General features: G+C 38.1%; 2 protein-coding genes across 2 annotated transcripts; one reads left to right on the top strand and one right to left on the bottom strand.

Annotated features, from left to right (window-relative positions):
* Window positions 1-12: 12 nt before the first annotated feature.
* cideb (cell death inducing DFFA like effector b) lies at window positions 13-2,710 on the top strand. Its single transcript, XM_030162657.1, has 5 exons — window positions 13-38; window positions 501-615; window positions 1,448-1,609; window positions 1,710-1,900; window positions 2,569-2,710. Exons 1-5 carry the CDS (start codon window positions 13-15, stop codon window positions 2,708-2,710), a joined length of 636 nt encoding a protein of 211 aa, XP_030018517.1.
* A 2,444-nt stretch (window positions 2,711-5,154) lies between these two features.
* Window positions 5,155-6,327, bottom strand: homezb (homeobox and leucine zipper encoding b). The gene is made up of 2 exons (XM_030161935.1): window positions 5,839-6,327; window positions 5,155-5,733 (listed from the first exon to the last, which is right to left on the bottom strand). Exons 1-2 carry the CDS (start codon window positions 6,325-6,327, stop codon window positions 5,155-5,157), a joined length of 1,068 nt encoding a protein of 355 aa, XP_030017795.1.
* Window positions 6,328-18,251: the final 11,924 nt, after the last annotated feature.

Here is an 18,251-nt window from a genome sequence, read left to right as displayed (position 1 = left end):
AACAGGAGGAGGATGGATACCACATCTTCATTTATTAAGTAAGTAAAGAATTCATTTCCACATGTTGATTCTGTATTGATTTTCATGGTGATTCAAGTGTGTCAACAAGCAAAACAAATACGTGTAACGGACTGCTGGAGTAAAGTGGTGTTTAAGAATGTAACACAAGGTGAATAAGACATTTTTTTTCATTACATAATCGAAAAGAAAGCTGAAGTTAAAGTCAGAATGGCAAATTGTACTGGGTAATGTGTATACAATGTGGTGAAACACAGTAAACAGTATCATAGCAGGGAACCACAGGTATGAATATTACAATTAGTTATAGATGTATTCTGTTAAGCCCCTGTTTGTAGGGACCATCCCAACATCATTATTAATGTTATTAGTTATGTCTGTTGCGGTGCAGGGTCCAGGCAAGACCAAAATTCCAACAAATCCAGCACGTAAAAATATGACTGTGATAAAAAATAAATACATTCTGTTTTGTCATTCCTCAGATCAGTGACCAAAAGAGTCTGGTCCCCAACACAGCGGCCCTTCAGAGTGTGTTCAAATGACAGGCAGACCAGGAAGGGAGTCACAGCCGGGACCCTGGAGGAGCTGAAAGAGAGGGTGAGCCTCACTGTAAAATTAACCCTTTCATGTGTACTGGTCACTACAGTGGACAGCAATTCTACAGCTGTTTTCTTATATATTCATGAATTATTATTTTTTAAATACATATCTTTATTAAAGTTTTAAAACATTCCATGTCTTTTCTGACGCGAACTGGTAACATTGTGTAGATCTCCCCTGAGTATAAACCTCCCAGAATCATAAGCCCCCCCCCCCCCCCCCCCCCATAGTTTTGACACAATTTATCAGTAAATACATGTTTCTTTGTTTCAAAAATCTAACACATGGTGTCCAAGTGGACATTTTTGCAACTTCATTAAAAAAAGGTTCATAAGAACATTTTATTTATTATTATTATTTTTAGTAGTAGTAGTAGTAGTAGTATTATGTTTTTTTATTAACTTTATTTTTTTAGTTATTTTTTTTAATTTATCAATCTTTCTTTTCATTAGAAAATTTTCAGTCACATTGTTTTTTCATGCCTAAAGAGGAATAAAAACACTCAAGAAAAAAATCTTGATTAAGGTTCTCACAATTCGGGCATGAAAGGGTTAAAGGAAAACAGGCAACAGGCTTATCTGCCTCAAGGAAATATAAACGTCATATATACTGTTCATAAAAGGAGCCAAAATTTCATCATGAAAAGTTAAGAGAGTACATTTAAATGTATTTATTTATTTATTACTTTTTAATTGTATTGTATTCTGTTCTGTTCTATTCTATATTAGGTTGAGTACAGGTATCCTAGTGTAATTTGTACTGAGGTGTGTGGCACAGTAAGAGGTTTATTTTGATTTGTAGACCTCCTTTCGTCCTGTTTGTGCCGTAGGTGTGCCAGGCGCTGATGCTGTCCCTGTCTGCATTGTCTTCTCTATCCCTGGTTTGTGAAGAGGACGGGACAGAGGTGGACTCAGATGAGTTCCTCATAACCCTACCAGACAACACCATGCTCATGGCCCTGGAGCCCGGGCAGGCATGGAAACCTCAGGCAGTAGGTTAAATCTCACATCCAGGCTCTTGTTATTTCTGTGATGAAGCAGAGTCATCACTATTAGTACGTCTAATACCTGGCTGTCGTCCATGATCCTTAGGGTGCACTTATGGCCAAATCTCATAACATCGACAAGCCTCGCACCGGGAAGGACATAGCTCGTGTCACCTTTGACCTGTACAAGATGAGCCCCAAAGATGTGTTCGGCTCCCTGAGTGTGAAGGCCACGTTTCAAGGCCTGTACTCGGTCAGCGCTGACTTCCAGTGTCTGGGACCCAAGAAAATCCTCAGGTAAGTCAACAGGGAAGGGATGGAAGAGCTGCTTAAAGGGGTCATATTTTGCTAAGCCCACTTTTATTAGTCTTTGGTTCATTTATTTGTGCATTTGGATCCTAATAGTTCATAAAGTTTGAATTTGAAACCTCCACATGCTACAAAGCTATCTTTATATTCATTCCAGCAAAAATGGAGTGGATTTCTACAACCTGTTTTAATTCCTGCTTAATTTGTTACGTTTTATAACTAGTTACTTCACAACATTTGCACATATAAGGTCAAGACTTCTGATGAACATTTCTCCGAGAAGACATAATTGTTTATCAGCAGCAGCGGTTGGAGTACAAACTGAAAATATGTCCAAACTTCAAACCGATTACCTAAAATGTTCAGTTGTTGGTTGTAATAATGAACACAAGAGGCTAAACAGGACACAAAGCACAGTCAACAACCTGGAGGGGGCGGGGCATGAAGCGGCTCATTTGCATTTAAAGGGCCAGCACTCAAAACAACCTTTCTGGTGTCATTACTCAGAAATAGTGTTGAAGATGGACCTGTGGAGTTGAATTAATGAAGAATTCAGACTCAAGCAGAGCATTTACAATTTATGTAGACCACAGGGAAATATTTGAAAATGCATAATGATGAGGGTTTCCATGGTTTATATGCTTGTATGTTTTCAGAGAAGCCCTGCGACTCGCCTCAGCCCTCCTTCAGGTAGCCGGACACCTGCTCATCACCTCCGCCTCCATGATACGCCGCATTATTGAAGGCGCTGAGCTGTGGCAGCCACAGAGAGCTGAATACTCCACCACCTGGAACTGATGAAGCTACCCTCACCTGTTTACGCACATCGGGCCTGAAGTCACTGATGATCTAACAGGGATTAATAAACCTAGGTTAGGTTTTCTTAATATGAGGATGTTCTGACTCCCTATTATTCATCACTTCAAGTAGACACTGTGAAAAGTGATGGTTTACCTCCTTCAGACAGGGGTGTCAAACTCATTTTAGTTCAGGTTCCACATTCAGCCCAATATGATCTCCAGTGGGTTGGATCAGTAAAATAAAAACAGTGAAAATAGTAAAGTTACATTACGGAAATGTTTTCATCAACAAAGCATCCAATAAAAAATGAGAGTAACATGAAGAACCAGAAATTTCTTTTAAAAAATAGTTGCAATTTTAACAATATTTTACTCATCTTATCATTAAACATGTGCATTACAACTCACTGATCACAGTGGATCTACAAATACACAAAACATTCAATAACAGGCAGAATATTGTTATAATTGCACTTGCTCCTCTTCAGACATTTCACGTTCATAATTGTTCAGTTTATTCACATTTTTTGCGAAAGCATAGTTTGTTAATGTAAACAATTTTTGTGTAACTGTACTTTTTTGCACTAAAATGAGAAAAATGAGGAGTTGTAATCATTTACAAGTTATTATGGTTGTACTTTTACTTGAGATGATATTGTTCTGTATGTGGAACCTGAAGTAAAATGAGTTCAACATCCTTGATTAATATCTTCAGTGTAATTTTTGCATTTCACAAATTCACCCCACTGGCCGCATTGGATCCTTTATAGGGCCAGTTTTGGCCCATGGGCCATATGTTTGACAACCCTGCTTTAAGATAATGCAAAATTATCTACATTAATATGAGAGTCTCATAGCTATAGAGTCAGTCCTGGCTTTATGAATGAGGACTGCAGGACTACGTCATATATCTTAGTCCGTTACACAGGCTTTAAAAAGATTTACAAAAAAGGAGAATTTAGATGTTTTCTGGATCGCATGTGAATTCATATCTTTGATAAGTGTTTTTTTTTTCTATTTACTGTGCAATATGTCCAACATAAAATTCCTGATTTGTTCTATATTTTTGTTAACTTGGACTATAGATAGGACTAACATTAATGAGCTTCATTCAGTGTTCCTATAATGCAGGGGTTTCTGATCTGAGCCAAGAAATAAATTGTCTCAATGGTATCCAAATTTACAGATGTTATAAATTGCATTAATGTCCATTTTTAGGCCCTTTCTGTCTTGTTGCATGTTTTACGTCATCTTTTGTGATTGAAGCCTCTCCATTTTATATGTCTTTGTGGTGAAGTCAATATTGATTCGTCTGTTGTAATTAGAAAAATTACCTCCCATATCATATCAGTCATGTACTTTATATTTTTAATTGGTGTCCTAACTTTGGTAGGGACAGCTGTAATGAATAATTATATCCCCTGTTGTAAAATAATGAATGTAACTTTAAAAAAAAAATATCCTGCAAATGCTAAAATATTATTGTAATTTAAATTTGACCATATTGTTCAAGTGTAGAATTGAAAATTCAAATTTGTGACCATAGATTCTTACCCGAGAACAAATCAGATGTTTGTGAATATCAATATCACTGTGAAAACTGCATGATTAAACAAAAAACATCAAGATTGGCTGGATTTTTGTAAAATTAAGTATTTATTAACAGAAAATCCTTTTACTTCAACATAGATTATTAGAATAACAGTCGCATTTTATAAACAAGCAATTCCTTAACTGAATTTTAAGTGAACGAGGCTCATTTGTCTGAATCTGAACAACTTCCTTTAAACACTTAGGTTTCTATTTTGATAATATAAGAGTCATGTTCACTAAAGGAACAACAAATAATAAGTCAACAGATAAAGGCCTTCATTGAAAAAGATGCACTCATCATTAATGTCTGAAACTGAAACACTGCAAGAATCAAAATCTTACCAAGTCTATTTTTCTCATTTCTGGTCAAAATATCTCATCAAACTTAAAATAAGACATAATCACCTAAAGAATAACTTTTCAGTGAGATATAAGAACTTATTTTTAAATAACAGATCTTGAAAATCTTATTTCAAGAAATCTTACCAAGATAATTTTCACTTGTTCCATTGGCAGATTTTTTATGCTTGAATTACGCAAAAAAATAAAATAAAATCTTGAATTAAGCAAATTATGGGAAATCTCAGGAACATTGTCAATAACAGTTAAAAAATCATGTGAGTTAACTGTCAAAATAAAAAAATAAAAACAAAATTGTTTTAATTTCCTTTTAGATCTTTAACTCTTCACCTAAAAGAGCAAAAACCACCTTAACCCAAAAAAAAAAAAAAAAAAAAAAAATGCAGGCAAAATCTGGGACATTTTTGAATTGTGCAATTTCTATGAACATTTGTAATAGCTGAACTGAAAACACATCATAAAACAAAGTCCACACCTGGCCATTGTTCTTCAGGACAGCTTCTCCTCCTCAGTCTTGGTTTGGTGTCTGATGTCAGCTTCACTCATTCGAGCCTTTTCCAGTGCTCTCAGGTATTGCTGACACCTGATGTTGGCCAGGGCGATACTGTGCTGCTCCTCGTTCATCCAGTGAGGTTTGACTTTCTTGATTCGGTAGCGTGTGTCGTTGAACCACTGAACCAACACCTGGTGCTGGAGGCCGGTCGTCAGCGCCAGGTGATCGTACTCCACAGCGTCTGGATACTGGGAGTTACAGAACACCGACCTCATCACCGCCAGCTGAGAGCGTGTCTTTGCACTGCTTTTGATGTCTGTGTTTCTGTGTGCGCTGCTGTTCACGGGGCTTACAACAGTCTTAAGACCAGGGGTGATTTCCGACGTTGGTGAAGGGTTCTTGCTTGGATCAGGACCAGATCCTAGAACCATGTCTGAATGCGATCTTTTGTTTGCTTTTGATCCTTTTTTCTCCCCAGTGGAAAGATTTTTCTGTGTCTGGATGGATGCTGGCCACTCCTTTTCATTCCCTTGCTTTGTTGTTTCCTTTTCCACCTTGTCCTTCATCATCTTTTTCTGCTTTTTCTTAGCATTCTTTTTGTCTTCCTCTACAGCATCTACTTTTGTGTCATTCCCTCCATTCTGCTTCTTCACCTCCTCCTCCTTCTCCTCCTCTCTGGCCTTTCCTCCTTTCTTTCCACCAGACTCTTTCACCTCTTTCTTCTCATCTCTTCTTGTTTCGTCTGCTACCTTTTTGCGGTCGTGTGCTTCTTCCTTATCCCGGCTCAAAGTCAGCTTCCTCTGCATCTCCAGAATGTCTTTATAGTCCCAGCTGATGCCATAGCGAAGCCTCTGGACCATGAACCACACCTTGACCTGATCTGGGTGCAGGGAGCAGCGCTTTGCCAGTGCAACCGTCTGTTTCTGGGTCAGATATGGAAACCTGTCGAAGGCCGCATCCAGCTCTACCACACCATCCAGCTGTAGGTTAATCTGGTCTGAGTAGACCCATGTAACCTTCTGGGTTTCTGACAGAAGGGGGAGACACAATCTCCCATTCTGGTTGGGGATGGAAGCCGTGGGAGTAAAGGTACAATCTGATGATGCCACTTGACAAGAACCAGAGGAGCTCTGTCTGAAGCTGTGGAATTCATCAACCTTATGCCTCATCTCTAGTCTGTGGAAATAAATCCTGCAAAGAAGGACAAAAATAACATCATAGTGTCACTAAATAGAACTTTATTGTCACTTACAGCAGGGGTGTCTAAACTTTTTTTCAAGAGGACCAGATCTGATAATGTGGACATTGCCAGGGGCCAGTGGTCCCTTCAGACATTTTTTAAACAGTAAAAATTACATCTAAATGCGCTGTTCTACAACAATTTTATTTTCATTGTCACAATATCATTTTTTAAAATGGCAATGTAACCAAATGTAAGCCACTCAGGTGTGAACAAATTAAAAAAAAAAAAAAAATTCTTCCTTTCACATCTGGAGTCAGATAACATAGAACAAACTGTATGGAGTATCTTAAACGTCCAAGTTGATAAAAATCTTAACCCCACATTCATTTTAAACATGACTTATATGAGTAATCATTACTCATATATTACTCAGTAATGTAAAGTCTGTTAACGTTTAAGATGAAAACATATGACCACTACTCTTGTCTTTCACAAAATCATTCAGAAAGAAATATTTTGTGTCACATCTACAAGTACATAACACCAGCAGTTAGAGGCAACTAACCTGGCAACCTGGTAGCCTGCCTTGGTGGTGAATTCATTGAACTCCCAGGTTCACATGAAGAGTCACTGCTGTGAGTTTAAAGCAGTTTGAATTTGCTTCACTTTTTCGGAGCACTCACTCCTTGCTAGCTTGTCGTATGCGTTAGCATGTTTTGTCTGCTAGTGTCTCTTTACATTGAATTCCTTAAACAAGGCAACAGTCTCTTGACAAATTAAGCAAACATAATTGCCTCGATTTTCAGTGAAAAAAAATTGTAATTCCCATCTCTCCTGGAAGCGGCGGCCCTCACTGTCAACTTTCCTTTTTTTATTTACAGGCGCTGTGGTTTGAAATTAACGAAAAAGGTTCACGGCGAGGTCACAGAGCCAGATAGAGTTAGAGTGGTGCTGCCACCATGAGGTGAAAGGAGAAACTGCATTTTGAACCTTTTATAATTCATGTACTCGGTTCAACAGTTCAAGCGGGCCATAAAGAATATAATATAAAACCCAAGCTGTGGGCCGTATAAAATCTGACCGCAGGCCGTGATTGGCCCCGGGCCGGACTTTGGACATGCCTGACTTACAGGAACAATGAAATCCATTTAGCAGCTGTTTCTTTTTAGCAGCAAACACTTAAAGTGCAAAAAGGCTGTTTAAAAATATCACTGTATTAAGACTGTATAAAAAGACTGACTGTATAGATTGTATTAAAATATCCCACAAGTTACACCAAAAAATAATGACAATTTACAAACCTACAAAGAAATATTGAAATATACAAAAATCCAACTCTATACAATAGATGGAAGAAATCTAACTGTAAATATATTGTAATATACACCAACCAAATGGATAGCTATTTGTTTGATGTGTCATGTGTAAAGGGTAAATCTATCTGAATCACCACATTCAGAAACTGCTCCTAACTGACCATTTCTGAATTGCTTCAAACCTTCTGAAAGTCGGATTAAAGGTCCTGGTAAACACCATACAAAAGTTCAGCTTTATATCTGCATAACTGTTTGAGAATTTTGGCTTGAAAATGGAACATTATGCTGCTTTTACTGTAGAAAAGAGTGGTGGAAGGAAAGACGCTAAATTAAAAAAGTCATTACTTTTTAAATATTCACGATAAATGCAAGTTGTATTAGTGTGTTCCAAGGTATTCAAGGTTTAATACAAGGATAAAGGCATCTAAACACCCAAGCTTCGACTGACATAACATTGGTCTACAAGTAAAATATGTCCAGAATAAAAATAGTAAAACTTTACCATATTTCAGTCACTAATAAAGAAGAATTAAGTCAAAAATACTGGTTGGCTGTAGTTTTCAAGATACAGTCTTGGGTTAAACTGTGAAATTCTGATAATTAATGAGAGAATGGGTTTAACTCAAAAGGAATATTTGCCTCAGAGCAACAAGATCTGTTTCAAAATGCTGTCGGCACATTACATATACATACATACATACATACAGACATACATACATACAGTTGCAGAAAAAGTTTTATCATGAAAAGTTAAGAAAGTACATTGAAAAGTGCTCATGTGGAGAAATGGGACCAAAAATGAAAATATCGAAAGAGAAAATATCAAAGAAATGAACCTAGGTGACAGAAAGACTGAAACCAGCACTGAAATGAGTGGATTATGAGTAGACTGGATGTAACATTACCTTAAGGTTGTGACAATGCAATACTCACCTTACTTCAGTGCAATCATCACAACCCATCCGCCTTGTTTTTAAATTTTACCTTGTACATAACCTATACTGCCTGTATATATCCCTATATGTTGTATATATTTCTTATATCTGTAGTATAGTTAGCTTTTTGTATATTTTAGTAGTATTTGTATAATTAATATTTTATCTTCATAGTATTTGTACATTGCCAATATTTTTCAGTATTTTGTGGGATACTTCTATAGTCTTTTTGCACTAAAGTGTTTGCTGCTAAAAGAAAAAGCTACTGAATGAATTTTCATTATTCCTGTAACAGTGACAATAAACAGTTGTGGAATAAATTATTAGACCATCTAAAACAACGGTTATTCAATCCAGTACTAACTCCTGTGTGTATCATGTGACTAAAACAGACAGAAAAGAAAACATGGAATACCTAAAAGCACTGTTTTTGTCAGTACAATGCCATAGATACTGATGTAAGAACGGAAGTGATTTTGGTTATTATCAAGAAAACATGGAAAATGGATAGATATCAGCTCTGAAATTAAACTACTATGAGCTATTTTTGTTGTTATCATTATATTTGTCCACACAAATGTACCTTTAGTTGCACCAGGCATTAATATGAACAAGAAACTGAAGAAAACAAGGGTGGTCTAATAGATATGTAAAGCTTAGATGAAGTTCTCTATGCTAATAGATCATCATTATGCTAATAGATAAACATTATGCTAATCTGAAGGACACGTGAAGTTTGGCCTTCAGTGGCCTGTGCACGCGCTCACCCCACTCTGTGATTTTATGAGGCCTACCATTTTGTGCTTCCACTAACACCCGTGGAAGTGACTGGGACACCTTCATTCAATGATTTGGAGAGGTGTCCCAATACTTTTGGTAATATAGTGAACACTGAAAACATCTGCTAACCGGTAAGTACTTCGAGTACTTAGAAAAGGGCTATATAAAATCGATGTATTATTATTATTATTATTACTTTTGCCATTTGTTTTCCTATTAATCTTATTTAAGTATTTAAGATTTGGTACATATAATCTCAAAGGTAGCACATTTATTAAAATAAATATTGTAGACCCATGATAGACTCATAAATCTTATGTAAAATAACTGAACACAACGGTAAAAAAAAAAAACTACCAAAGGCCTTGTTAGCATTAGCCTGTTAGCCCACAGCTAACGGTGACGACATGAGTTAGCATCACTCATTCACTGCTGTAGCTAGTTTTTCGAGTTCGCAAGTCCGAGCTCTAGGGAGCAGAACAATTACATCACTAATAAATTCCACGGTGAACCTGTTGAACCGATATGAATTAACATGAAAATGACATTAAACTGCAATTAACCGGTTTTTTTCACGTAACTTACCTTTGCTAAAGGAGCTAACAGCAGCATAAACAGGATGTTCTGTGCTTCAGCCTCTACATGGTCCATCAAACCGTCTGTATGTGTGTATGTATGAGTGGATCCTGTTCAGGTGATGATGGTCACCTGCTTAAAACTCCAACACAATACACTCAGATCAAAGGAGATTTTTAAGAGGCAGGGTTTACTGAAGACGAATTGGGATTTCCACATTCAATATGATAATATAAAATAGTTCCACTTTGTAACTTTTGAGAATATGACCAGTACAAAAATAAGACATATACATGTATCAAGACAAAACATATTCTGGATCAAAAAATGTCACTACATAAGCACAGTTTCCTTTTTTTCAAATGATTATGAAATATTAAGTTAAAGAGAAAAGTGGAGAAAAAACAATTATTGTCAAAGGATGTGGCAGATCCCTTCACATCCTGAACACATCATCCAGATCACAGTGGATGAATGGGTTAAAAAAAACATCTTGTATTTGTGTGTGTGGGTGTGTGTGTGTGTGTTTGATTAAGAGGAGGAGAACACATGAATAAGAAGAACAAATCCCCGAAGAACAACCAGAGTGTTTTTAGTAAATCTTTGTGAACCTGAAGGATCCCTATGACTGCTATTTTTGATAGTAAGTGTTAAACCTCCTACAACAGGTGTGTCAAATGTACCAGCGATGGGCCAAAACTGGCCCAGCAAAGGGTCCAGTCTTGTCCATGGGATGAATTTAAGACAAGCAAAATTTACACTGATCATTGTAACAATCAAAGGTGTCATGCTCATTTTCAGTCACTTTTCATTTTCTAGTGGTTCACCATACATAATGACAGCTCCGAATCTTTCTTTTTCTTTTTTTTTTGGTTTCAGTTTAAAGAAGTAAAAAAATGTTTACATTTACAAACAATCCTTTCACAGAAAATATGAATAATCTAAACAACCATGAACAACCTGAGATTTCTTAAGAAAAATAAGTGCAATTTTAACAACATTCTGCCTCTTACAATATGTTTTGTGTATTTGTGGATCCACTGTGATCTGTAAGTTGTAATGCACATGCAATATGTAATGCAATATTGTTAAAATTGCACCTACTTTTCTTTAGAAATTTAGATTTTTCATGGTTGTTGACATTTTGTGAAAGGATGGTTTCTAGATGCAAACATTTTCATGATCTAATTTTACTTTTTTCACTGTTATTATTTTACTGGTCCAGCCCAGTTGAGATTATATTGGGCTGTATGTGGCCCCTGAACTAAAATGCATTTCACACTCCTGAGGTAACTGTTCCATGATTACAATTTTTAGGTAAATTAATCTGTAATACATCATGATACAACAGTACCTTCAGGCCCCAGACTTAATCACCCCATGCTACTATTATTGCTTAGATGACATGCCCTGCATGTTCTGGATGGGAGACCAGTACTGCCTACTACAGAAGTAATTTGAAACTTTCATAGCGGTACTGGGATAAAAACGCTGACAGGTCTGACCTAGCCCTGTTTCCTCAGGTGGAAAAGGAATTGTCACAATGGGGCTCAAATGGGTTCAACATTAATCTGAGAAGCACTAAATGGCAGCATGTGTTTCCAGTAAGCGACTGTGTGTCTTGTTTGTTGTGTGACAAAGGAAACATCCAACAGACAGTTCAAAGTTCAGTGTCAGGTCAGTTCTGTTTCAGAGTGGACGATGAATTTCAGAAAAAAAAATGATTCCCTTTTCAGTTTATACCAGAGCAGAAAAGGACAAAAGGACTTATTCAGCACTCCATATTATTGAACAAAAGCTGAATCAAGAAAACCCTTGTACTCTTGAACATAGACTACATTGACTGGAACTCCACCCATGAATGTTTTGACACGCCTACAGACCTTTGACTCAGACGAAATATTTTCAGAAAAACAAAACTGTTCTGCAGTAGTACGCAGGGGAAGCAAACTGACCAGATACTGAGAGACCATAAGTTCAGGCAACTCAGACAGCACTTTTTTTTCTTCTTCTCTGCCAAAACAGGAAAACAATCTGCTTTTGAAAACATGTCTGACTGCAAACAAGAAGAACCACCAGTTATTCTTTGTGAAATGTGTGCAGAGGATGACAGGAAACCAGCACGGAAGACCTGCATGAAATGTGAAATTTCCATGTGTGTCCAGCACCTCCAGGCCCACCTGACCACTCCGGTGTTACTGCAAACTCATCCTCTGACCGAACCAACGACTCTAGGTGGGGCCAATAAGTGCCCCCAGCATGGCAAAATGGTGGAGTATTACTGCCTGGGCGACATGACCTGTGTATGTGTTTCCTGTGCCATTGAAGACCAGCACCGCCTCCACAACATGAAGACTTTCTCCACAGCCCACAAAGAGCTGATGGAAACACTCGACACTGAGCAGAAAGCTTTACTGCTGAAAACAGACGATGACAACATCAGTCTGGAAAAGTGGGAGAAGAGTGCAACAGAGAAGTTGGACCATTCCAGTGCGCGTCTCCTTGATGCTGTGAAGAACCTGCGTGACGTCACCCTGGCCAGTGTCCAGAGCTCAGTCTCTGCCCGTATGGTGTCCATCAAAACCAGCAAGAGCAGCATACAGGCAGCCCAAAATGAGAAGGACACCTTCAGATTCCTGCAGATGTATTCTCAGGTGCATCAGGATGTGGAGAAGGCAAAGGCTGTGGATCTAAGAAAAGGACTGGAGCCTGGAAAAGATCGAGACAAACTGGTTGGGGAGCTACGACAAGATGGTGAAAAGATGGTGAAGCAAGCCACTGAGTTCTGGGGATCTTTGTTGACTCTGGTTGACCCAGAGAATCACCAAGAACTCTTGCCAACTGCTCTAGACCTGACCTTTGACCCTCAGACTTTGGGCCCTGGAATGTCACTGTCTGAAGACAACAGGAAAGTTTTTTCCAATAGCTGGATGAAGAAAAATGTTGGGTCTGCCCACATGTTTCGGATTCAGAGTACCCAGCCGTTTTCCAGCTTTCACAGATGGGTGATCAGCATTTCAAAAGCCTATAGCTGGATGGTGGGTGTGTGTGACCAAAAGAATACAAATGATTTGACAGACAGAGACATCTATGGATTGATCTGTGAAGGTGACCAGCTCAGTTCTATAACAACAAAGTATAATGACGTCTTCGAGGCATCTCCCTCTTACATGAGGACTGATGAAGAGCCAAAGAAAGAAAAAAAGCGCAATGTCTCTTTTCAGGTGATCAAGCCTCCAGTTGAAGATGTGGCAACCAAAACTGGATGGCTAGAGGTAATAGAGGTCGTATGGAGCTTCCCTAACTCCTTATCATTCTTCAGCAGGATTGGCAAGTACCAGAAAATAAAAATAGCCACAATGAACATCACCTCCAACAGCTGGGAGATGTCTCCATTTGTTCGCTTAGAAGAAGAAAAATCACAGAGTGGAGTCACTAAGTCAAAGACAGACTCAGCTACAGCTCGAGGAGTCAAACAACCACTCCAGGAGCTATGGAGATGCCCATGTGGGAGGCAGTATACCGAGACCAGTGATGGTTACAGAGAGAGTGCGTACTCTTACCAAAGGAATTCCCAAACTCATTGTTCTTGCGGTATAGTAATTGGTATTCCAATTGTCACAGTGGTACTTTGTGAGCTTCTGTAATAACAATGCTCATTGTTTTCTATAACCAGCATATGTACATATCATTAATCACAATTTTCACATATAAAAACCTTAATTCTGTGTAATCCTTGATTTTATTGGGTGAATGATCTTCAGTGCTAACTTCCAGTACAGTGCGTTATAGGGCTGACAATGCAAATTTAAGTAGCAGTACTAGTAACACATGGGGAGAAAATTTGATTGAGTATTTTAAAGCTACAGTAAAGGGAGCAAATCTGACAATACATATATGTTTACATGAAAATGAAGACATTTTATACTTTTGATGACTTTATTATAAGATGTTTTACTTAATAGATTGTCTACAGCTTTAATTAACAATACACAGCACCAGATTTTACCAAGTCATACCAAAATGTCTGCTCGTCTGTCTGTGAGGCTTTTATCAGATATGGAATGTGAAACTTAACAGTGAGCATGATTCAGCTCCACCCATTACTCTGTGTTTTTGGCACGTGACCACAGGCTGGTGACTCAGACTAAAACCTCAGAACAAAACTGATCCAGAGGGATGCTGTGGTAAAGCAGTCAGTGTAAAGACCAGCAAACCATGTCTTCTTTTTTAGTCAGAGGACCTGCAAACATGTCTGACTGCAAACAAGAAGAACCACCAGTTATTCTTTGTGAAATGTGTGCAGAGGATGACAGGAAACCAGCACAGAAGACCTGCATGAAATGTGAAATTTCCATGTGTGTCCAGCACCTCCAGGCCCACCTGACCACTCCAGTGTTACTGCAAACTCATCCTCTGACCGAACCAATGACTCTAGGTGGGGCCAATAAGTGCCCCCAGCATGGCAAAATGGTGGAGTATTACTGTCTGGACGACATGACCTGTGTATGTGCTTCCTGCGCCATTGAAGACCAGCACCGCCTCCACAACATGAAGACTTTCTCCACTGCCCACAAAGAGCTGATGGAAACACTCGACACTGAGCAGATAGCTTTACTGCTGAAAAGAAATGATGACAACATCAGTCTGGAAAAGTGGAAGAAGAGTGCAACAGAGAAGTTGGACCATTCCAGTGTGCGTCTCCTTGATGCTGTGAAGAACCTGCGTGACATCACCCTGGCCAGTGTCCAGAGCTCAGTCTCTGCCCGTATGGTGTCCGTCAAAACCAGCAAGAGCAGAATACAGGCAGCCCAGAATGAGAAGGACACCTTCAAATTCCTGCAGATGTACTCTCAGGTGCATCAGGATGTGGAGAAGGCAAAGGCTGTGGATCTAAGAAAAGGACTGGAGCCTGGAAAAGATCGAGACAAACTGGTTGGGGAGCTACGACAAGATGGTGAAAAGATGGTGAAGCAAGCCACCGAGTTCTGGGGATCTTTGTTGACTCTGGTTGACCCAGAGAATCACCAAGAACTCTTGCCGACTGCTCTAGACCTGACCTTTGACCCTCAGACTTTGGGCCCTGGAATGTCACTGTCTGAAGACAACAGGAAAGTTTTTTCCAATAGCTGGATGAAGAAAAATGTTGGGTCCGCCCACATGTTTCGCATTCAGAGTACCCAGCCATTTTCCAGCGTTCATAGATGGGTGATCAGCATTTCAAAAGACTGTAACTGGATGGTGGGTGTGTGTGACAAAAAGAATACAAATGATTTGAAAGACAGAGACATCTATGGATTGTCCTGTAAAGGTGACCAGCTCAGTTCTATAACAACAGAGTATAATGACGCCTTCAAGGCATCTCCCTCTTACATGAGGACATATGAAGAGCCAAAGAAAGAAAAAAAGCGCAATGTCTCTTTTCAGGAGATCAAGCCTCCAGTTGAAGATGTGGCAACCAAAACTGGATGGCTAGAGGTAATAGAGGTCATATGGAGCTTCCCTAACTCCTTATCATTCTTCAGCAGGATTGGCAAGTACCAGAAAATAAAAATAACCACCATAAACATCGCCTCCAACAGCTGGGAGATGTCTCCATTTGTTCGCTTAGAAGGAAAAAAATCACAGAGTGGAGTCACTAAGTCAAAGACATACTCAGCCATAGCTCTAGGAGTCAAACAACCACTCCAGAAGATATGGAGATGCCCATGTGGGGGGGAGTATACTGAGTCCAGTGATGGTAACAGAAACAGTGGGTACTTTTACCAAAGGAATTTCCAAACTCATTGTACTTGCGGTATAGTAATTGGTACTCCAATAGTCACAGAAGTGCTTTGTGAGCTTCTGTAACACTAATTAATGCATGGCATCAAATATGTGCAGCTGTGAAATGTCTGTTAGTTTAGTGTTAAGTCGATATTCAACTTGTCAACAGCTTGTGCAGCGATTGTTTTAAGCTTCCACATTGTAATAATAACCTTAACCTCCTGAGACCCTGTTTTGGCTTTTTTCTTTTACATTAAATAATTGTCTTGATTGGAAACAACATGATGCAACCTTTTTTTCAGATAGATTTTTTCATATGTCCTTTGCAGTGGACAGTGTTTGTTTGTTTTTTTAATAAATAAAGCTTTAAAACTTTTGTTCCCTACAGAGGACAAAAAATGCATTGCTGGGTCTCAGGAGGTTAATTTAGTTTCAGGGATTACACTTTGGTGGAGTTTTGTGGAAGTATGTTGGGTCTACTCTAGTTCATGGTATTTGGCTCCATCTAGTGGTGGTAAATGTGCTATTGTTGTGTCTCAATATCAGATCAAGAGCAAGAAAATTCATTTACTGAGTAATTCACAAAATAAAGCCATTCAATTACATATATGATGTGGAATGTTTTTATTGACTGAATAAAATGTGTTTCTTTTCTAACAGGGGTCTGGGATACAAAACAAATGTCATAATACAGTTTTAAATTAGGATAAATGTCATGACATTACATTGGTTAGTTTGGTTTAACTTTATTTCTTTGCTTCTAAAATGCCTCAGAGATGGTTTTTACTTAATTTCTCCCAATACTGATTTTCTTAAAATTGATCTTTATAAAGTATATGGAGAAAAATATTGGAACACAAGTCTACAGCTGTAAGATGTCCTGTTTGTGCTGATTTGAGATATAAACATATATATTTCCTTAAAGTTTAATGGGATATTTTTCTTCCTAAGTGAGATGTGAAGAAAGTAGTTGGTTAGTTGTGGTAGAAAATTATTATTTACAGTCAGAGACTAACAAATATTATCTCAGAATTCCTACTTTTCTCAATAATAATAATAATAATAATAATAATAATAATAATAATAATAATATATATATATATATATATATATATATATATATATATATATATATATATATATATATATATATATATATATATTGGACCTTAATTTTTATTTTTTTTCCAGTGGCCCTAATCCTCTTCCGTAAGAAATTAGATAGTTGTGGTAGAAAACTATTATTTACAGTCAGAACATGAAAAATATTTTAGAAATTTAGAGGTCAAACATTTAATATCATATACATGGATAAAAAAACAAAATCAGTGTTGAGAGAAATGAAGTAAATCCATCTCTGAGGCATTTTAGAAGCAAAGATCCCAATTTAAAAAAAAACTAACCAATGCAATGATATGGGGCACATTTGCATTTAAAGGGCCAGCGCTCAAAATGACTTTTCTGGTGTCATTACTCAGAAATAGGGCTGAAGATGGACCTGTGGAGTTGAATTAATGAAGAATTCAGACCCAAGCAGAGCATTTACAGTTTATGTAGACCACAGGGAAATGTTTTGAAACACATAATTCCATTAAAAAAAGCCAAATATCACTCCATCTATTCCTTTCTCAGTTTTGTACCAAAGCAGAAAAGGACAAAAGGACTTGTTCAGCACTTCATTTTTTTTTTTTTTTTTATTAGTGATAGTTGACAAGACAATGTGGACAGAAAAACAGCAACACATAAAGGGGAAATTAAACAAATAAACAAACCAAAAACAACAACGACAACATCATATTACAATGAAAAGGACCATAAATGTAAATAGCAACTAAACAATATAGCTTGGTTAGGGGCGATAGTATCATTGTGGCGGCGGTAGCGGCGGAGGCAGTCACAATACAACAATGAGTTAAATAATTGAATATTTGTAATAATGGATTTGAATCAGTTACTATCTGTTTTAAGTTTATAAGAATTAATTTAAATTATTATGGCTATGGGTGTTGGGGGGCGGGGGATGGAGCCCAGCATGCAGAGCCCAAGGAGGGGAGGACACCATCAACCCCCCCCCCCCCGCCCGACAACCTCCAGCACCCCCAGCAGCACAGTCACAGCCCAAGGACCAGACCAGTCAAAGGGTATTCCTCCTACCCCCTTTTCTGTTTTTTTTCTTGTTCAGCACTTCATGTTATTTAACAAAAGCTGAGTCAAGAAACTGCATGTGCTCTTGAACATACAGCACTCCACCTATGAACGTTTTGACACACCCACAAACTTGTGACTCAGACTAAATATTTTCAGGAAAATGAAACTGTTCTGCAGTAGTACGCAGGGGAAGCAAACTGACTAGACACTGAGAGACCATAAGTTCAGGCAACTCAGACAACCCTTTTTTTTGTTTTTTTCTGCCAAAACAGGAAAACAATCTGCTTTTGAAAACATGTCTGACTGCAAACAAGAAGAACCACCAGTTATTCTTTGTGAAATGTGTGCAGAGGACGACAGGAAACCAGCACGGAAGACCTGCATGAAAT

The sequence above is a fragment of the Sphaeramia orbicularis genome, chromosome 18 (assembly GCF_902148855.1).
Source record: "Sphaeramia orbicularis chromosome 18, fSphaOr1.1, whole genome shotgun sequence".
In the NCBI taxonomy this organism is placed as follows: domain Eukaryota; kingdom Metazoa; phylum Chordata; class Actinopteri; order Kurtiformes; family Apogonidae; genus Sphaeramia; species Sphaeramia orbicularis.
The sequence above is the reverse complement of the archived record's forward strand: the minus strand, read 5'-3'. Positions and strand labels throughout refer to the sequence as shown.